Source organism: Aphidius gifuensis, linkage group LG1 (genome assembly GCF_014905175.1).
Source record: "Aphidius gifuensis isolate YNYX2018 linkage group LG1, ASM1490517v1, whole genome shotgun sequence".
NCBI classification, from domain to species: Eukaryota; Metazoa; Arthropoda; class Insecta; order Hymenoptera; family Braconidae; genus Aphidius; species Aphidius gifuensis.
Window position 1 is genome coordinate 25,599,886 of NC_057788.1, and position 22,999 is coordinate 25,622,884.

The 22,999-nt window shown below is 23.9% G+C and overlaps 1 protein-coding gene across 10 annotated transcripts in view; it reads right to left on the minus strand.

Annotated features, from left to right (window-relative positions):
• Positions 1–64: 64 nt before the first annotated feature.
• Positions 65–22,999, minus strand: part of LOC122856438 — a 65,676-nt gene continuing 42,741 nt past the window's right edge. The window contains exons 1-16 of one of the 10 annotated variants that reach the window (XM_044158169.1): positions 22,618–22,847; positions 12,023–12,313; positions 10,520–11,933; positions 9,074–9,308; positions 8,088–8,142; positions 6,886–7,170; positions 6,337–6,657; positions 4,569–4,978; positions 4,294–4,506; positions 3,613–3,972; positions 3,328–3,442; positions 2,724–3,136; positions 2,332–2,541; positions 2,081–2,247; positions 1,837–2,006; positions 65–1,454 (exon numbers count right to left, since the gene is read on the minus strand). In XM_044158169.1, coding sequence (XP_044014104.1) covers positions 1,446–1,454; positions 1,837–2,006; positions 2,081–2,247; positions 2,332–2,541; positions 2,724–3,136; positions 3,328–3,442; positions 3,613–3,972; positions 4,294–4,506; positions 4,569–4,978; positions 6,337–6,657; positions 6,886–7,170; positions 8,088–8,142; positions 9,074–9,308; positions 10,520–11,933; positions 12,023–12,310 — 4,665 coding nt within the window. In that variant the 5' untranslated portion in view covers positions 12,311–12,313; positions 22,618–22,847 and the 3' untranslated portion in view covers positions 65–1,445. Of the gene's footprint in view, positions 1,500–1,836; positions 2,007–2,080; positions 2,248–2,331; positions 2,542–2,723; positions 3,137–3,327; positions 3,443–3,612; positions 3,973–4,293; positions 4,507–4,568; positions 4,979–6,336; positions 6,658–6,885; positions 7,171–8,087; positions 8,143–9,073; positions 9,309–10,519; positions 11,934–12,022; positions 12,314–22,613; positions 22,848–22,999 lie in introns of those variants that run through there. The other 9 variants (XM_044158124.1, XM_044158154.1, XM_044158139.1 and 6 more) reach the window with 9 other exon arrangements.

Consider the following 22,999-nt stretch of genomic DNA (forward strand, 5'->3'; position numbering starts at 1 on the left):
ACAGGCCTTGCTCACATTCTTAAATAATTTCTAAGTAATATTTTATAAATTATTTATCAACTAATCAGGCATTGACTGTTTTTTTTTTTTTTTTGCGTGTCTAATACACTAGAAAATAACATTGACAAGTATCAAATTATTTCAGGTTTTATCCTCGAGTTTATAGTTGACAATCAATTTTTTTTATTATTTTTTTTTCATTTTTTTTTGGTAACATTAACATTTAGGAAGTTGACAAATAGTAATGATTAAAAGTTATTATTAATCAAATAAATTTTAATTATTTGAATATATTATTAATATCCAAATTTTGAAAATTTATTTATTTTTTTGCATTTTATTATTTGAAGATTTAATTTTTTTAAATTTTTTCATCAACTAAATTCTACTGGACGTATATATTTTATACGGGGAGATTGTACTCCGCATGTCAAATATTTTTTTTACTACAAATAGGAAAAAAAAATTTGCCTTTCGTATTTTAATTATGGTGGATTTTCTTGTTTTTTTTTAAAAAAAAATTTTTAATTTTCATCAGATGAACTTGAACTACGACGTGTACGTATTTTCCAAAATTTTTTATTTCTCGTTGAATTATCAATGGAAATCGTATTTTTTCCTTTACCACATTTATCAGGCACATAAATTTTCATCAATTCATTTGATTTAGCATCATTTGTTTTTTTATGACTTAATAAACTCAATATTTTAATGCCTCTTCTACGTGTCCATAAATTTTTAAGAAATGTATTTTCTTGTGGACTTTCAGTCTCTGTATCATCTTGATCTTCTTCAGATACTTCATCAATTCTTTCAGCTCTTTTTCTTAGCTCTTCTAAATGTCGTCGTCTTTCAACATCAAGATCCATTTTTCTTAAACGTCTACGTTCAAGCATTCTAATACTCAATTGATTTTCATCACGTGAATTACCAATAAATGTTGTTTTTAATTGTGAATCCAATAATTTATTATCATTATTATTATTTAATAATATATTTTTATCATTAATTGATTTAATTGATTTTTCTATATCATCATCATCAACATCTGATAGTTTTCTGTGTATTTCCAGCATTTTCATACGAAATAATTCATCATCATGTGATAATTTTTCAAATTTTTCATCACGTCTTTGGCCCTCCTCGTTAATTTTATTAGAGGCAATGGGCTGTAACCTCTGTCACCACCATCCAACTTGATTTTTACTATTACCAGATGTATCATCTTCTTCAGGTAGTGGCTCTAATCTTTTACGACTTAAAAAACAATGAAGTGATGACATACTTGAATTTCCCATTAATTGATCCATTGTTATTTCCGGTAAATCTTCAGAATCAAAACTATCATCAGCTTCATCATCTTGATTTATTGATAAACCATAATTGTCACCAGTTGTATTTCCATTTGTTGATGGCTAGGGAAGTCACATGGACACACGCTCGGGCTAATGAGTCTTTGTAAAAACAAAGTCAAGCAAGTTGCATCATGCAGATACGTGCTTGAGTTTATTAGTTTTTGATTATTTTTTTTATACATACAATATTTTTTTTTTTTTCATCAAAAACTAATTACTCTTTTATATATGATTGCGTTTTGTTTTTTTTTTTAACAAAGTGTTTGATAATATATCTAATTATTAAAAAAATTAAAATTATAAAAAATAATATATTTGTAAATAAAAGAAAAAAAAACAAAGCTTGTTCATTCTAAAAAAAAAAAAACAATGGAACAAAAAGAAAATAATAATAACAAAACTCATCTATTTTTTGTTGTTTAAAAAAAAAAAAAAAAATATTTAGCTAGTGTATATTAAATAATGATACACCATGACTTACTGGACTATTAAAACTATCATCATCAGGACCACCAGATGTTGGTGTACCCCAAATATCATCAGCAGATGTACCACCTGATACAGTACCATCTTCATCATTTTGTTCAAGTATTGAAAATTCATTTCTTTCTTTTGGTAATTGTGGTGATGCTGATGGTGAATGAAGTAATGCTATTAAATAAATATATTTTTATTAAAAATATATTATTAAGATAATAATTTAATTTAAAATATATATGCTTCACCAAGTTGTTCAAGTAGAACCATTTTACTGACGACAAAACTACTTGCTCTTCCAGCCCATGATCTTAATGTTCCTGATGGTGGTGATTCAATATCATGATTATCCTCTTCAATTTGTTCATCATCATCTTGATCTAGACTACTTAATGTACCAAATCTTCTCAATGTTCTATTATTTTAAATAAATTAAATAAATTAAATTATTCTTTATTTATTTTATTTTTTTTTTTTTAAATATAAAATACAATATTACCTGTATGGTGGTTCTTCATCACAATCTAAATCATCCTCACTTCCATCTTCAGTATTATTATCAGCTGATGTACTCTTGGCACTTTTTTTACTTGGGCTATCATTTGAATTATTTCTCATTAATCTATGATTTGCACATAAATCTGGTGTTGTTATTTTTTGTGGTAAAGGTGAAAATGGATCTCTTGTTGGTGGTGCTGGACATCCAGATCTAATAAATAATCATTTATAAATTAATAATTATCATTAAATATATAATTATTGATCTAACATACAAATATATATTTTTACTATTTTTTTCAAGAATTTATATTTATCATTATTAAAAAAATAAAATAAAAATTTAGGAATTTATAAAGCTAATCTAATGGTTTACAACATGAAAGACTCCACCTGTGGCACCTTCGGCACATATTAATTGATCCTTTTGTTGTATCTTTTCCTCCAAATAGAGAACCATTTTTAACTGGATTATTTGATTTAATTGTACTTAAACTTGCACTTGATGTACTACTTTGACGTTCAATATCAGAATTATTTGGACAATTTATTTCTTCATTATTACATTCATGTATTTCAACATCAACTGGTGTATCACGTGGTGCACGTGCTGCTAATTCTTCAGGTGTCCATTCTTCAAGTGATTGTTCATTATCTGGTGGTGGTGCATGTTGTGAATTTCTTACCCATTGAGCAAGATGATTTATTTCTTGTATTGGACTTGTTACTGGTGATGTTTTTATTAATATATTATTATTTTCTATATTTTTATCTTTATCGTGCGTTGTTATTGTTTGTGCTATTGGCTATTCATATAAAAGATAAAAAAAACAAAAATAAATAAATTAATTAATTAAAATTAAATTTAACAAATAAAAAAAATAAAATAAAAAAAAAAACCTTTAATTAAATTAAATTAAACAACTAAGATTTTTGTTCACCTTGAATTTGTATTATTGACAATCATATTAAAAACTTATAAAAATAATCAAATTACCTGAGGATTTATTGATGAATCACAGATATTTAAAATATTATTTGTGCTTTGTTGACATTCCTCTGGACTGTAGTCAATATTTGGTATTCCCCCACAGCCTGTATTCACATAGATTCTAAAATTTGACGATTAAAAACAAAAAATAATAAAAAAAAAGAAAGAAAAAAAAAAATAGAAAATCATGTCAAGGATTTGGAACTTTGTCAAAAAACAAAAAAAAAAATGATCAAAATAAATAATGATAATTATTTTTAAATAATTTACATGATTATTTAAATGACTTACATTTGTCGTTGAAGTAGACAATGCCATACAGCTTTAATTTCAGCTGTTGGTGCACGAAATATAAGAAGACGTCTTTTTAATTTTCCATGAGGACTACAACCACCAGAATGACTAACATTAACACCACTATTTTGTTGTGCTCCATTTGTTGTTATTGCAATTTGTAAACGAAATTCAGTTGGTCTTTTTCTTACAGTAAAACATGCCTCAGCAATATTTGATAAATGTAGAGGTTCTTCAGTAATAAATAATACTCTATCACGTGAAAAACGAGCAAATACAAGAAGATCCGTTAACAGAAGAGCCCAAGATGATTGTAGACGTCGACCCTCAACTTTTGTCAATGCTCCACCAAAAATCCTTTGGTGATTTAAATAAAATATTATTGTTAATTTATTATTTTATAATTATAATATAATTATATAATATTATTTTATTTATTTTTTTTTTTCTATCAAAATATCTAATTGATAATTTCTCTAATAATTTACTCTAAACTAACTATACTTTTTTTTCAATCTTCAAATTCAATATTTAAAAATTTATAATTCTATTAAGATTCTAATAGATTTTTCTATACTAATTATTTAAATTTTTTCTACATGAATTTAATAATGTCTTGATGGAAAAAAAATAAATAAATATTATTTATTTATTTTTTATTGAATGGGACAAACAAACCATTTTCTTTCTGGTATACCAAGTGTAAATGGATTACATTTGGCAAATACTAATCTTGAATCAATTTCTTGTAAACTCAATAATGGTCTTCCAGAATCTCTTGGTGGTTCCATTAAATTTGCATTTGCTGTTGCTTCTCTGTAACCCTGAAGAAGATCACGAGCCTTCTGACAATTTCTTGGTGTTATAAGACCAATGATTCTTGTCATTTCTCTGTTATAAAAATATTTTTATATTTTTTTCTATTCATTTTTTTTTTCCAATTAATAGCTCACCTGTAATGCTCAAGTGGAGCAAGAAGTATATCCGTTAATTCAGGACGTCTTTTTTGAGTTGTTTCAGTTATAATTTTAACAAATGCAGCATTACGTTTTAATGATACCAATAAACAACAAGCACGTTGAAGACCACTTAAATATCTTCTATATAATGCTATTATTTTTGGTATTAAATTTAAATATATTTCAATACTACCACCACTATCACGTATTTCATCTGATAATTTTAATAATTCATCAATATTTTGAAATATTATTGAATAATCAGTGAGTGATATAATGTCTCTTCGTTCACTTAATGGTGTGTAAAAACGTAAAAATCCACTTTTTAAAATTCCATTATAACGTGTTTCACGTGATACAAGTTCTTCTTCTGGTGTTGCATCAGGTGTAACATTTTTAAATATCTGTATCGAATGCGATTTTTCAAAAATCGTCTTTTATAATATAATAAAAAAATTAAAAAAAAAAAGAAAAAGAAAAATTGTTTTTTTGATTTAACTGTTTTCACATTTTTGTCGTTGTTATATACATATATATCAAACACTTTTTTAATTCTTTTTTTTTTTTTTTTTGGGGCAAACAAGAGAGGGAAATATCGACACAAAAGTGGATGACGTTAGTGGCTCAAAATATAGGTCAATGGTATACATGTACTTATTTTTTAGCATTGTCTTATACAAACTAATTAGTAATCATGTAAATATCACTATATTTCTCCTAAAGAGTTACTCAAATTTGCTAAATTATGTTTTTTTTTCTAATAATTTAACAAAAGTATTCTAAATATATGTATATATAATTTTCTTTTGTCTCAATCTTTTTATAAACATGCATTACTAAAAAGAGAAAAAAAAAGGATTAAAAAGAAAGAAAATCATACATTTTAAACATAAACTTTGTTGATAACAAAAAAATTAATAATAAATAAATCATAAAATAATTGAAAAAAATAAACTGAAAGTAAAAGAAAAAAAAAAAACAAAAATCTCACTCTTAAAAATTTTACAACATTTAAAATTTACGATTATACAATTGTTTTTTTTTTTTATTTTTATTTTATTTTTCATTTTGATATTAATCTAATAATTCATAATAAGCTCTTTCGCATTAATGCGCAAATGAAGTTACTCAAAAAATTAATCAATAATTGTGAATAATATTTTTTTTTCGAGTACCCATGTAATTTTTATATTAAAAAAAAATAACTTAAGTAAATCAAAATAATAATAATAATAATAATAATAATAAAATATAATAATTGTTACATAAAAGTTATAACACAGCGTTTTGTTCCTTGGCGTGTGAGGATCAATAATAATAATAATAATTATAAATAAATAATACAATTGACGAAAATTAAAAAAAAAAAAAACAAATTACAAATAATAATAATTTTTTTAAAAAATGACAATAATAATAAAACAATAATGAAACTTATATTTTATAAACTTAAAATAAAATTAACACAGCGTTGTCTTTATTTATTATTTTTTTTTCGTTTTTTTTTTTCATTTTTTTTCGCGCGATCAACACACGTCGCGAAATACTTAATTAATAAGTTTAAAATAATAATTAATAATAAATAATAAGTTAAAAAACTTAATAAAATTTATAAAAAATTATTTAGTTTGTAAAAGAAAAAATGAAGATATAAATATTTAAATAAATATATATAATTTTTTTTTTTTTATATTTTCATATTTAAAAAAAAAAAAAAAAAACGAAAAAAAAATGAAGCTTATACTAAAATACCAGGACCGACCTCGGTGGTAAAGGTGACTCCTTGATGATGTCCATTTGAATAATCTAATGTTGGTTGATTTAATGTTATATTTCCAATACTAGTACGTTGTTTATTTTTATTATTAATTGTTGTTTTTCTATAAACTTCAAGTACAAGTTGATTTGTTGCTGCTTGAATTAGGCCAAGTATATTTTCGCGTGCAAGTATTACAACATTTGTTGTATTAACAAATACAACATGATCACCAGGACGTAAACCAGCACGGTCAGCTGGACTATTTGGATCTACTCTTTCTACTCGTGGTGGTCGACCCCATGACAGAGAAAAACCCCATGGTATCTATAATTAATATTTAAAAAAAAAACATTTAATTAATCACATGTTTATTTGTATTATTTTTAAAACTCATTATTATTATTATAATATTTAATATCGTGTATAAATTGCGTGATAATAAAACATAAATTATAATCAAAATCATTCATAAATTAATTTAACATTGAAACTATTGTTTAAAATAAATTAAAAAATATTTTGATAGTAAAAAAATTGTAAAAAAATAATTACCTGATTAGGTCCACATTGACGTAATAATTTTTTAGTTATTGTACATGGTGTTCTTCCACCTTTTGCTGTAAATCCAGGATGCAATGGTTGACCAGTCAGTGGATCTATTTGCTCCAATTCTAAATGTCGTAAATATGTAAGATCATCTGGATTTGCATTGTTGTTGTCTATTTGATCCCCGTCCTTTGACAGTGGAGGTGACACTGCACATTCTTGGATTAAACCTGTATAAGGTGTACTTGTATTTCGGCATGAACCAACTTCCAGTGGATGCCATGTTGCTTCCTATTAACAAAAAAAAAAAATAATTTAAATTAATAAATTGATAATACATATATCTTATTAAATTGTCGAATAACAATATCAAATTTAGAAACTTAACAATTAATTTATCAGCAAACTGAAAAAATTTTTAATAATACCCCAGCAACGAGAAATGCAACACAATAAATTGCAACGACAATCATATTGAAATTTATTAATTTTTTTTTACTTATACTTATTATTTTAAAAATGTATTTTTTGTCATTCACTTAAAATTGTGATAAAAATTAAACTTGATACTTGAGACATTTAAATTTAAAATAAAATAATCTGTAGTTATTACAGAAATTCTTGAGTTAAATAATTTAAAAAATTTAATTTTGAAAAAATTAATTATTAAAAAGATATAATATTTTAAATAATAAAATAAAAATAAAAATCAAGTTATTATTAATGAGATTAAATAATATACAAGTGCACGCGATGAGAGACGATTGCTAAACTGAAACTGGATAGAAATATTTTTTTTTTTCTGCAGCAATGGGTGACTCAATAATCAAGTTAACCCTGACCTCGAGAAAATAGAGGAGGTAAATATCCGTATAGTGGGAGAAAAGTTAAAATGTGGAAAACCCACTGAATTGTATTTTTTTAAAAATATATATTATTTTAAAACTACCCTCACTCACAATTTACAACTACCCCTTATTCGTTTTTTTTTTTTTTTTTTTTCTATATATAGTTATATCGCCAATAAAATACATTTAATAAAATTTTTAATGCTTGCAAGTGCATGCTATAAAAAAAAGTTTTAAAAAATAAAAAAAAGGAACAAAGAGAATAAATTTAATTTATAAAGTAAAATACATGATTTACAAGTATTTAAAAAATAAAAAAAAAAAAATAAATGATTAATTTAATTATATAAAAATAATTACCTTGTCCTGTGCCAGTGGAAGGGGTAGGGTCATACAGCCCAGCAGCTCACTGCGTCTATAATCATCCAATAAAAAAACACTATTAAATTTTTTATCTTTTTCATATAAAAAAAAAACTATCCATAAATTTAATACAAAAATATCATAAAAATCAACATAAAAATAATTGTTTTTTCTTTATTTTTATATTCATCATTTTATATACGTGGAAATAAAGAAATAAAAGCTATTATTATTCGGAAAATTAAATTGAATATATATAGAAAGGCGTGGATGTGCGTCAGACAATAGTCTGATAAAAATATTATTCAAGTATTTCAACCAAATAAATAATGAAAAAAGTATTTTAAAATAAAAAAAAAAAAGAAAATATATATGGATAAAAAAGAGTATACCAGTAATCGTTTTTTTTTTTTTTTAATATCATCTATTTGCGATTTTTTTTTTAGCACGTGGGCAAATTTTAATGCGCATGCACTAGACTTTATAAGAATCGATTCCCCCTTCGCGCATTTAAATAGAGGGTAGAAACCGTGAAGGGATTTACCCAGATCCAATAGATACAAATTCTGGATAACATCATAGATTAAATAATATATAAAATGAACAAATATGAATGCAAATAATTTAATTTTATAATTGAAAAAAAAAAAAATTTATACATAAATAAATAAATTTTTAATAATATATATATTATATAATATAAATAAATGTTAAATCAATCAGAAAAAAAAAAAAAATAGTAAAAAGTTTTCCTTATTTTTATTAAAGAATTCATTCAATTTATTTTTTATTATTTGCAGCTATTTTTCACATTATTTATTGACTCAATAATTTGATGTTATTTCATTTACTTAAAAATTATATATTTTTAATTTAATTAATAAATATAATGAATGATTTTTTTTATTAACTGTATTTGTTTTTTTTTTTTTTCACGTTGTAAAATAGTTAAGTTAATTAATAATGAATTATAAATTATTTACCTTGCTCTTCTATCACGATGCCAAACAGCAATATCAAGGGACGTTGGCCTATTCGTACAACTGTTATTACTTGGACAAGGTAATATTAGTGTTTCATGAAATACTGGATTTGGTGTGGCACGATGAACAGCAGTACGTTTAACAACACCCTCACCAAAATGATTTTTCAAGCTAACTTTAACATATGCATGAATTGGACCCTCGTATGTTCTTCTGAGATCCTTGCAACGTATAACTAAAAAAAAAATAAAATTATAAAACACCATTAAAAAATTATAAATAATCAGTTTTTCAAAAATAAATATATATATCATATATAAAATTGAGGAAGACATAAAAATAAATTGCTTTTTATTATTTCAGTTATATTAAATTTTTTTTCTATTATACGTTTCAATGTTAATAATTATATTTGAATATAAATTTGAAAAAAAAAAAATAAATAAATAAAATAATAATTATATTTCACTTTGATAGTTTTTAATTAGGTAATTATTATTGAGAGGTCATGGCTAGTTGAACAGTAATAAATACTCGCTGCGTGTGAAAAAAATGTAAAAAAAAAAAAAAAATATAAAAAAATAATGCCTTTTTTTAATTAAATATAATTAAAATAATTATCTATGTATAAAGTCACTCGTTGCACTTTTTATTATCACTATATTACCCTCTCAACTTTATCAATAATATTGTTATTATTATTATTTTATAATTATTTAACGACAAATTTATTTGACAATAAAAATAATCAATTTTTAATTCCACATATTTAATTGAAAAACACTCTTTATATTAGATTATAACTATTGAAATTTTTTAACAAGATAATTAAAATAATTTTTGATATAGAAAAAAAAAAAAAAAAAATGATGTGAATCAATGATTGTATGGTTACTGACCGTATAATCAGTACAGTTTGAAGTACTGTGGGTTACTGGCACAACAGCAAAATCAACCCCACCAAAAACTCTCAACAACGGTGCAAAACCAAAGTGAGTCTAACAAAAAGTGAGATAGTTTTTGCGGTTGCGCGATGATATATCCAGGTACGTACTAATGAAACTATCATTTTACTTGTCTTTTTTACAAAAAAAAAATGGCATTTTTTTTTTTTTTTTGTTCTTATCAATGATAAATCAGATTTAAAAAAAAAAAAAAATGTCACAAACTAGGCTCGTTAAGCTACATTACACACGCAACAAGAATTATATGACCACTGAAACGTGTCAAAGGTAAATAAATACATAAAAAAAAAAACAATAGTTTATACAAACATCCTTATTTACATTGTATCATGATATTGAGTTGTTTAACTACAATAATAAACCCCTTTCAAAGCACTATCAAAGTGTTGAATTATTTTGTTAATATTATTTTTACTAAATCTAAGTAGATAATCTATTATTATATGTATAAAAATAAAATTATAATAATTTATATATTTACCTCTAATATGAATATAATCACTAACAGCATTGTATTCAATTTCAATAGAACCTCTTGTTTGTAATTTATTAACATTATCACATTCAGGACTATATTTTAAACATCTACGTACAGTTGCAATAAGTGGTGCTTCTGGTGTTTCAATAACTGATTGTAAAAATGAATTTTTTGAATTTTGATAATCATCAATTAATGATGATTTTGGACTATCAAGATCCCACATATTAATTTTTGTTATTTCATCTTTACTATGACTATTAAATGATGATGTTATTTTGTATGAATTTTTTTCACCAAATGTTAAATCATCAATATCATTATAATTATTATTTAATTTTTTATTATAATCATCAAATATTGGTAAGCCAGTTTCTAATATTTTTCTACAACTTTCTGGACTAATAATATTATTTTTTTGTATTTTAGGCTTTTTATTTGTTGATAAATTATTATTATCATTATTTTTTTGTTGACGTTTTCTTCTAATACCACGTTGTCGTCTTAATGTAAATTTACCATCACAATCATTTATTGGTGAATTTTGTATCCATGACATTGGTGATGGATCTTCAAGTAATTGACTAGCTGATGATATTGTACTATCATTATGATTACTATCATCATTATTATTTATATTATTATCATTATTATCTAATATTGATTCATAAATATGTGATTCATTCATAGCATCTTCATAATTATCATTATTATTATTCCTATTATTTCTATTAATATTATTATTATCTTTTGAATTTTGTACAAGTTTTCTTTCTTCAATATCTTTTATTAATATATCAGCAACTGTATTTGTTTCTTGTTGTATTGTATTATTAATATTTTCATATTTTTTATCTTGATTAATTTTTAAATTTGCTAAATTACGTGATAATGGTGTTTCTTTAATATCATATGATATATTATTATATTTTATTTTATTAATATTATTATATGGTGTTTTATTTCTTGAATGTAATTTTGATATTTTTGTAAATTTTGAATGATATATATTTTCATAATTTCTTGATTTAACAAATGGTACTGAACCAGCTTCCATAACATCTTCAGGACTACCAGCAACAGATATTTGTTGAAAAAAATCTGATACATGTGATTGTAAATTAATACGTGTTTCATTAATAATATTTTGTGGTATATCATTATTATTATTATGACTATTAATATTATTATTTGAATGAAATTTTTTATGATAATTTATTGATAATATTGTAGGATCTGATGGTAATGTTGAGCCAGTTGCTGAATTTTTAATTATTGTTTGAGGTATATATGTTAATGGACCAATATCAGTGTCAACTCTTGGTGTACTTTGGTAAAAACTTTCTGTCTTGGGTGATTCTGTTGTTACATTTGTTATTGATTGACGTTTTCCATTTCGTAAATTTGGCTTTGTTGCCTGTATTAAAAAAAAAAATATATTAATTAACAATAACAATAAAATAATTATAAATATAAATTAAATAAAAAATATAAATATATATTTACATTAAAATATGAACGTAAATCACTTCCATGACTTTTACATCGTCTTCTACGAACAGGTGTTGCTTTTAATGTTGTATTACTATCATGAATATTATTATTTGTTTTAATAATCACCCTCGGCCTTGTATTACTACAACTACTACTATTACTACTACAAATACTACCACCAGTTGGTGGTGTATTTGATAGATCTCTAAATGGTTTGCGTGTTGGTCTACCAGATGTGGGTGGTGCATGTGGTGTTGAACTTGTATTTGACAATGATCTTGATACTGTCCACTTTAACATTTTCTATAACATAAAGAATTAAAAATATATATTAATAATATGTAATATACACAAACACACAAAAAATAATCATTGATTTTTATAACTATATACGCATTTAAAAATTAAATATCATAAAAACAGCTGTAAAAATAGAAATAAACGAATAAATAATAATAAAAATTATTAAAATTCAAATAGGAAAAAAAAACAAACAAACAAACAACCAGATGACGTTTCTTTGTAATTTGGCTTTATATATATAAAAAAAAAAAATATATTTAAAATCAAATCAACTAGATGAAAGAAAAATTAATATCTTCCGGTTTTTTATCAAACATATTTTTAATATTCATTTAATATCCAGTAATTTTCTTGTCAATGTTCTTTTTAGTAAAAAAACAAAAATGGGTTGGGTCAATTTATATTATACTACAAGGGATGTATGTATTTTTTTTAAATAAAAAAAAGCTTATCGAATGTCAAAAGATTTTTTTTTATTTCTTAAACAGTTATAATTATATATTAAACTATATATTTATGTCGTCAAGACATAGAGGAAATCGAAAGGGATGGGATTATAGCTGAGACTCGTGCTATATAGAAAAAAAAATTTATTATTAAAAATATAAATAAATAAATTTATATATATATATATGTGAGTAACAATAGAACGAGGGATTACACCTGTCGTAACATACGGAAAACAGTAAAACAGGTGAAATACTATATAGTCAAAGTATATATATAGCATCTTTTTAACCACCTGAATTTTTTTTTATTTTTTTTTTCTTTCGTAAATGTACTTTTGTTATTATAAAATTTTTACAACTTAACACGTATTTGCTTTTAATATATAACAATTGACTTTTTATGATCAATATTTTTATAATAATATTAAAAGGAAAAATATAATAAAAATAAAATGATGAACCTGTCGAACATGGAAAAAAAAATATTCAACCTGTTGCAAACATTTGTTACTCTTTTCAACAATGACTTGACATTGAAAAACAGTACAACTGTTTTTTTTTTTTCATTTATTTTCTCATCTTTTCATAAACTTCAATTGTTAAAATAACAATAAAATATTGTATCACATTGTATATTGCGTTTTTACATCTGTTAAATTTTTTCTCATTTCAACAAATTTTTTTTTTTTTTTTTTTTGCATCGTTGTAAATTATTTAACAGTAGCAAATACCTTTTCATGTATAAAGTAATAAATTATTTATGAGTTTCATTGCAACATATAAAAGCGCAATACAAAAAAAAAAATTACAATGATTATATGCAAATTGCTTTTTGTGTTTTTTATTTTTATACACAACATTTATTTTGATGGATTATTTAAGTGGTTAGAATGTCTCGTCAAAAAAAAAAAATTACATTATAATGATAAAAGATAAAAGAAATTTTATAAAATTAAATGATCGTGAGAACGTCCTTGATGTACCTGTGTGCACCTCTCTGCCCTCAGGAAGTTAAAAAAATATTAAAAAGGTGATTAAAGTGTTGTAATATACAAGTGACAAAATAACTTGAAATTAGATTAAAAAAGTTATTACACGCAATCTTGATAAACAAGTGCAACAGACTGACACCTTTTAAATAAAACAATTCAATATATATATATAAGAAAAAATAAAGAATTAAAAAATAATAAAAAAAAATCATAATAATAAATAAAAGAGGGATCTAATGTACAGGGGTCAACAGTTATGGTAGTTAACTGTCCCCAAATATTCTCACCAAAGAAATTGCATTCAAACGTACTCTTATTCTTTTTAAATATATATATAAAGCTAGAGTAAAAGAGTAGAAACATAGCAAAAAAAAAAATAAAATAAAAAAATAAAAAAATGCATGCGAGTAAAAGGCAGCAGGTTTTATAAATTTTTAACGGTTCCACTCAAAGGGGGGTGCAGACACACCACAAGACATAAAATCAAAAGCTAGCTACCATTATTTTCGTTTATATAGGTATATATTTTTTTATTTTTATATTGCAGTAGCATGTACCATTGGGGGTTTGAATATTTTAAGCATGTGTGTTGGTGGATATATACTCAAATAAAAATGCATTCATTAACATATTAACTCTGTATTACACACTCGTTTATATATTTTTATAAAAAAAAAAAATTATTTTTTACGTTTCTTATGATTTAACCCTTTAACTATTTTATTTTTCATCAAATTTTTTTTCAACTACTCAATGTCAGTATACATATATTAAAAATAAACAATAGTTTGTTCGCGTATTCATTAACTTGTATATTGATATTTAAAAAAAAAAAAAAAAAGTGAAAGGAATTCAATGTGTATACGCATGTAAAACGCAAATTATTTATTTATTATTTTTTAAATATAAAAATAAAAACAGAAGGACACCTGCCCATATGGTTTAAAGTTGAATTGTTGATGGTGTATATATGTGGATGACGTTTTTTAACCAGATGTTTTTAGTTGCCAAAAAAATAAAATAATAAAAAAATTTTATAAAACGTAAAGGTAAAGGTTTCTTAAAGCCTCAAGCCCTTATACGCCTCCTTGGGTTTTTTATTTTGGGGGGCCTTAATTTTTCAATTCTTACATATGTGGCTTTCGTCGTTTATCTTGTTTTTTTCATCTTTTTAAAAAACGACAGCTTATAAATGTCTTGAACAATTTCCGGCAATATTTTTATTATATTTATTGTATTAGAAAATATTTTTGATATAACCACGCTTGTTATATCCTTTTTACACATGTCTTAAATTTTCTTTGAAAATTCTATGAAAAATATATAACATCAAATTTTATTTAATAAATTAATAAAAATTGTTTGTAAAAGTACTTGGTAAATTAATATATATAAAGTTATAGAACATAAATCTTTATTAGAAAAAAACAAAAAAACAAAATAAAATAAAACTTGGTGAAATATATTGACATGAATATTTTTTTTATATTTTTTTGAAAAAAATTAGAAACGAAAGTTAAATTATTCTGTTTGTAAAAATAAAACCTTGAAATCTTCTTCTCTAAATCAGACACGTGGATATATATATTTTTTTTCTATGAGGCTAGTGACCTGCAGAGTTTTAAAGCAAAAAAGGAACAAAAAAAAAAAGTTTACTAATGGTGATACTTTCTACTTTTAATCTATCAGGTAGATATATAGAAAAAACTATTTTTTTTTCTCAAATCTCATGAGACATAGTTACAGGTACCACTGTGAATAATCAATACTACCATGATTTTCAAAATATATTTTACAATAAATTATACAATGATTGTATTATACTCGTTTATAAAATGATTCTAAAATTATTCAACAATGTCTCTTGGAAATAATAATTATCAAAGTGAGCATACTCTTATTAATTATTTCCGATAATTTAACACAAGGTATTTTCTTTGATGTAATTTAAATGTCACTTGATGTTTTTGAAGATATTATCGTATTTCAAATTTCATATACTGTCATACAATTTATACCATCCTTATATCAATTATGACTACTACACATAGAAATATTCAAGTGTAGATGATAACAGGTTTAATATTGATTATCAATTATTCAATAATTATTCAACTGAAAATTCGAAAGAGGATTTTTCTTTTAAATTGACTAAAATATTTTATAATATATTTAAAAATAATAATATAAGTACGACATGATGGTAATTTGTATAAATTTTAATCATCAGGGGGTAACTTATTCACTTTTAAAATTTATACTTTCTTTTTTTTTTTTTTAACTCAACATTTTCTTTTATGGTTAACACACTTGAGACAGATATTTATACCACTAATGGATTAATTTACATAATTGACACGATATATATAAATTTTTTTTTTTTTGAAAAATGAATGAACGAATAAAATATCCTACTGTTTGCCACATGCAACTCCAATTAGACATCACGTTGTGCCACCTGATGTGCATATATATATTTTATATATATTCTATATTCTTTCCCCAATTTTTAAATTAATTTTTTAGCCTTTTTTTTTTTTTTTTTCTAAACACCTTTCTAATTTTATTTTTCGTGTGGAAAGATTTTTATCGTGTGATGTAATAATACACACCCCCATGATAGAGTGTCATTTTTATTTTATTTACCCATATGCATTTTCTTTGATGCATAAAAATTTCCATTAAAAAAAATTTATCAAGAACAAATAAAAGAAAATTAACTATACAAAAAAATAACAGTTGTTTTACATCTTGAAAGTTTAATGATTCAATTTAAATATACCATATACGTTATCTATTTTTTAATTATTAAATTATATTTTTCAAAATTGAACCTAACTAGTTTAGAATATTTTTCGTAAAATAAATTTTTCTAAATATTCTTTGTAATTAAAATTAGGGATATAGCTGAATCAACAATTTAAATTATTATAATATATACCTTTATTTTTTGTATGAAAAAAAAAATTTATAACAAAGTATATAAAATGTAAATTGGTTTCGATTACATTTATCATGAGAAATTCGATAAAATGAATGTGATATTCCCAAGATTTTTATTCACATTATATAAAACCATAAGTGTATTATATAAAAAAAAAAAAAACCAGTAGGTATAAGTAGCAATGGTATTACAATAAAAAGAATAAAGCAATGCAAAAAAAAAAAAATTCGATGTAGCTGATTTTTTTCCCATTGTTATTCGATATTTTTATATCTTGTGAGCGTATATGTCATACAAGAGCTGGATATGGGGCAACAGCCGAGGGAAATAAAGACAGGTAAATATGTATAACGCGACAGGTTTTAGCACAGTATAAATTCACATATAAAAATTCAATATATATGATGTATGTACCCTAGAAAAGGTTTTTTATTTATTATTATATTTTTTTTTTTTCATCCCTTGATTTTACCATTATTTTTATTTTATATATATTTTTTTTTCTCATTTTAATATTATTCTATCTGAATGAAAAGAATATAAGAAAAAGGAGAAGAATCAGAAGAAGAGGTCGAGTAACGAACAATTATAAATCTAAGGGTGGCTATATAAAATTCCCCCCATCTTCCAATTTTTTGATATGTACTTCTTTTTATTTTTTTTCACCCCCCAGTACAATGCTTCATTGTCATTTTTTTTTTTCATTATTTCTTTTTCTATTTCTATTTTCTACCTTTTTTTTTTTCTTAAGCTACCGCGTGTTCCGGTCTTTTTGCTAGTTCCTTCTACTGGCATGTATATATATTTTAATGCAGCTTTACTATGCTTGCATATTATGAGGTTAGATGAAAAAATATATGCGAAATAAAAAAGCAACATATCAAAAATAAAAAAAAAAAAAAAAAGGCTAAAGATGATATAAAACATGTATAAAACGACCGTTATAGGTTAGTTTTTGTCTTTTATATTCTTTATTTTTAATGCTCCCTTTTTTATTATTATATTCTTCATTTACTTTTTTTCATTGCTTGTCCTTCAACTTTTATACATAGATGTTTTTTTTTTAATTTTTTAAACTGGCCAATAAAAGTATTTTCGAGGTCAAGACTATCACTGTATTACAAAAATTGCCAGGTATATGTTACCAGCATAATAATGAAAAAAAAAGTAAAATAAAAAGGCTTGAGGGCTTATTTATCAACAGAATATTATTGTGCCATTAAAGATTAGATCTTTCATGATGAATCCCACAAAATTATTGGTTAAAAATTTAAAAAAAAAGATAAAGAAATAATATATAAGGCAAAAGAAATACTTGTATAGCTGCTATGAGAAAAAAAAAAATATATACCCACAAAAATAAGGAAATAAATAAATAAGAAAAAGACGAAAAAAAAAAAAATGCAGGAAATATTTAACGACAGTTGTATTAGGGGACATTTTCTTGTCAAAAATATATTGTCGGACCCTTTCAACGGTAGATAACGATGCAACTAAATAATTTTTTATTTTTATGAACCTAATTAAGTGTCATTATGTGCACGTGATCAATTGTGATCGACAAACACACAAGTCATACTTGAAATAAATTAATAATTTCCTACTACACAATTTTTTAAATAAAATATAAATTTAGAAAATTGTCATTTAAATACAATAAAAACTACATGTAAAAATACTTGAGCTATTAATTGATTCACTTGAATAATTCAATTTTGATTATCTTTTTTGATGACTGTTGTCAACAATAATAACAATAAATAAAATGAAAAAATTTCACACACAAAGAGATACTATAAGATAATATAAAATAAGAAAGAAAAAAAATATATATATATAAATTTATTAAAGGTAGTAGTTGATTATTTGACAAGGGAAATGGAGCGAATGGCAGTTGGATATAACAAAATGTTTTATACATCAGGCTCGTGTCAGTACAGTGTTGAGGGTATATTGCTTCAAGTAGGCAATCTCAAAAAAATAAAAATAAAAATAAGAGGGATTGAAATAAGAAGAACCGACACGTTTGTGTATAAGATACATTGAAAGATAGATATACCAAGTTGAATTTGGTCTCGTTTAGATGGTTAACAATAAAAGTAGGTATAAATTTAGAAAAAGATCAACAAGCTGAACCAAAAAAAAAAAAAGAAGATAGATGCAAAAACTTGGCGCAAAAAGAAAAGATATTTGTCGAGGGGTAAATCAGTACAAATGTATGTTACATACATGTGAATTCAGAAAGATTTTTGTAAGGTTTTTTCAAAGTCTTAGACAGTTGATAGGGTTTTTTTTTTCTCTATCCTATATATATATATATTTTTTTTTTCTCGTTATATAAATCATGTACTGCAGTGGTATTAGAACACATATATAAATTTTTATATATATACGATAGAGAAAATAGGCAGGTGAGCAAAGGTAACCCCCGTACCTGATCCCCTTTTTAAGGGGGCCCGAGTGTGCCAAACACAAGAGAATATTACCTTAAAAAAAAAAATAGTCCTTATATACATTATATACATACGTACATGTAAAAATCATATACAGATTTATAATAACATATACAAACTTGAGATATATATTTATTTAAAAAAGGACAAATGTCATATACAGATCAGCAAAAGTTTGAAAGACATACATGATTGCTACCCCCATAAAACCATTACTTAAAAATCGCGAAAATATATAGTCTATATACAAGACTGCAGCCTTATATTCATTTATTTATTTTTAAAACTTTTTTTTTTTTTTTCTTTCTCTTTTCTTATTTTTCTATTTCATGTATATAAATATATGTCTTTGAAATTTTAAGGGACGTCTATACAATATATACAATCCGCCTTTTTACACGGATTTTTATATTTCTTTATTATACATATATATGTATGACACACACTCCATATGACTTGTAAAAGTAAAAGCACTAGTTCGTTGTTATAAGTACATTGAATTGGTTCAAAATGGGATATTATGTTTTTTAATTTTTATCACAGATTTAGTAAGTTTTTTAAATCTACTTTGTTTTAATATTATAATTTATAATTTAATTCAGAAAAAAAAAAGTGTTTTATAAATGAGATAAAAAATCAAATTATAAGAGTAAAATATCTGTGAGAGTTTTATTATTGAAGTAGATATAAATTCATCACCTGCTATCATTTTTATATTAAAAAAAATTATGTTCCCATGATAAAAGCCCACTTGAACCAGGTTAAATTAAAAATAAAAAAAAAAAAGAATAAATATGTTTTGTCATATATATATAGCTAGAAGGCTTTTCGATCTAACCCATCAGACATATATTTTAACCCACCAGAACACCCAGAAAAACCAGTCGCGTGTGTATCGCGAACACATGCTGGCTTTCTAAGGTCTAAAAATCTTTTTTTTATTTTTTTATTTTGCACTTATGCATATGCATTAAATCCTCTTTATTCCTGTGTGTCTCTACATACTAGGCTTTCTACTTTTTTTTCTTGGTTTCTTCCCTTGTGTGTGTGTGTGTGTATTTTTTTTTTTTTTAAATATATTTTTTTTTCATTGTTTTGTTCTTTCTTTTTATCGAGGGAATATATGCTCTGGTTATTTTTTTTTGACGTATACGAGTTAGCGAATGGGCATCAGGTTTATTCTAATGAGTAAAATGAAAGACTAAAAAGAGGTAAAGGTTATATAGAGTGAGAAAGATGATGTTTTTTAAAATAGAAGGTTTTTTTTTTATTTTTGACAATATAAAAATGGGGGTTTGTATTCAACAGGGTGAGAGAATTTTTAGACTCTGATATATATTTAAAGGTAAACCGGACACCAAGATAAACTGGACTTATATATATAGCAATATACAAGGGTTGACTTGCAATTTTTTTTTTTTTAGTGAATTATATATTTTTTAAATATACTGAGATAAATTTTTTAAATCTATTGCTAATATAAAGTGGATTTTTGCGGTGTAGAAATATATATGCGAGGATAAAGTTTGTATAGAAACCGTGGGTCTTCTTGCTCCAAGTTTCTTTTTGTACTTTTTTTTTTTCATTTTATTTCTCTTTGAGATTTTTATTCGTGCATGTATGGTATATAGAGCTATATATATTGGACTCTTTTTCGATCGGCAGATGCATCTAGTCTCACGCATGCGTTTCAACTCGCAAAACTCGAGATATATATATTTTTTTTTTATCAACTGAATGTTTATGTTTTTTTCTGAAATTCTTTTTTATTTTACTTGCCGGCGTCTGTCGTCTTCAATACACCCTCTTGAAATTTTTTTATATAGATTATTTTTGTTTTTTTTTTTTTAAAAGACATCTTGGTACATCATCCCTATTAAAGTACAGAAATTTTTCATTTGACATTTATTTCACTACAATTCTCTTCTCCATGGACAAACGTCAATTTGAGTGCTTTCTAACAAACTGACACTTGTTTTTTTTTTTTTTTTTTTTCTTTCTTTTTTATTCGCCCTTATATTTTGCTGGCCATGTACTGGACACTAGGGGTGATATGCCTGTCATTTTTCTAGTTCTCCCTAAATTTTTTTTCTATTATCTTGACACAGACAAAAAAAATATAAAGAAGAAAAATTTTTTTTTTCCCTTGTTTCTTTGAAAATCAGAGGGCCAACAACCGCTAGAAATGTCGTTAAAAATTTATATGATTCTCAAGTACCTATTACAAAAGTTTGTAAAAAAAAAAAAAAAAAAATGAACACGTGCCAAGGTGGTATTTTAAAATTTTTAACATCGCGGTTATTTTGTTATATTAAAATCGAAGCATTTTTATATCATTATATTGTATTGTTAAATATATAAATCATTGCCAAGTTTATATAAAATTTTATATTTTCATTGCTAAAATTTCATCAGGTAATAAATTATCCTTCAATTTAATAATATTACAAAGGGTCATATATATGTATAATTCGATCGGATTTTCTAGTACAATTATTCAATGATAATGAAAATGATTTTGTTGCGGTTGGTCGAGCATGAAAGAACGATATGAAAAAAAAAAATAATTAACAAAACAATTTCTACATAAATAATAATAATAATAAGCAAAAATTTTATAGGCCCTTAGTTGCATTCTTCTTTTGATTCTTTTACACATCGTATTTCATATGGCTAATAATTTTTGGGACTTATTTAAGATTTAAGATTGTGATATTCGATTAACATATTTCTTGCACCGTTGACTGAGTAAAATGAAAAAAAAAAAAAACATTTAAAATCTAGAATCAAGGACGTGTATACAAGAGTGCTGCACACATGAAAAAAATATATTAATAATAATAATAAAATAAAAATAATATTAAAATTGATAAAAAAAAAAAAAAATGTATTATTATGAGCATATATGTGCGTAAATTTGAAGGAGGCAAAATCGCATGTACAACCCCTTTCAGCCATGCGTGATAGGCACTAACGTACAGGTATATATGACGTTTCTACTAGAGTATTAAATACAGGGAGTACTGAGAACACACATGTGTATTATTATACTGATGGATATATGTCATGATATTTATACGGGTAAGTTTTAACCGTCATGCAATTTTTCATATGACATTGAAAGTCAATTTTTATTTTTTAAATTATTTATCAGTTAATATATTTTTTTATAATAAAAAAACAAAGCTTTATTAACTTTTCAATATTATGGAGTAAAATTTTAAAATTACTCCAAAAGTAACTCTTACGAAAAACCAAATTAATTCATTAATATTTCAAATTTATGATGATTGTTTACAAAATAAAAAAAATAAAGTAAAAATTAGATTACTCCAATTTGAAAAAAAAAATAAAATAAAATAATTGTGTGTTAATATCACATATAAAATTTCATTAAAATTAATAACAAATTCCAAATAAACAATATTTATATCCTAAAATGAAGAAAAAAAAAAAAAAAACTCACTGTAAATTATTTATCACCTTTGCTGTCTGTAATACATTCAATGATCCTTGAAATATATATATATTTTTTATTATTTAATACCACCACTTAACAGTTCATTAAACAATAATTAATAATCACTCACAACTATTAACTAAATTGTTAATCACAAATGATCAAGTATCCAAATTATTGTTGATTAAAAAACTTTTATTTTTTATTAAAACATAGACTAGAATAACCATGTAATATAATTTAAATTAAATAAAAAAAAAACAATAACTTGCTAGTGAAAAATTTATATTTATTTGTAAATAATAAAATTAAATATTAAAAAAAAAATATATATATTAACTGCATACTGTGCGCGACAACGACTGTCGTACCACTGACGTGGTGGGAA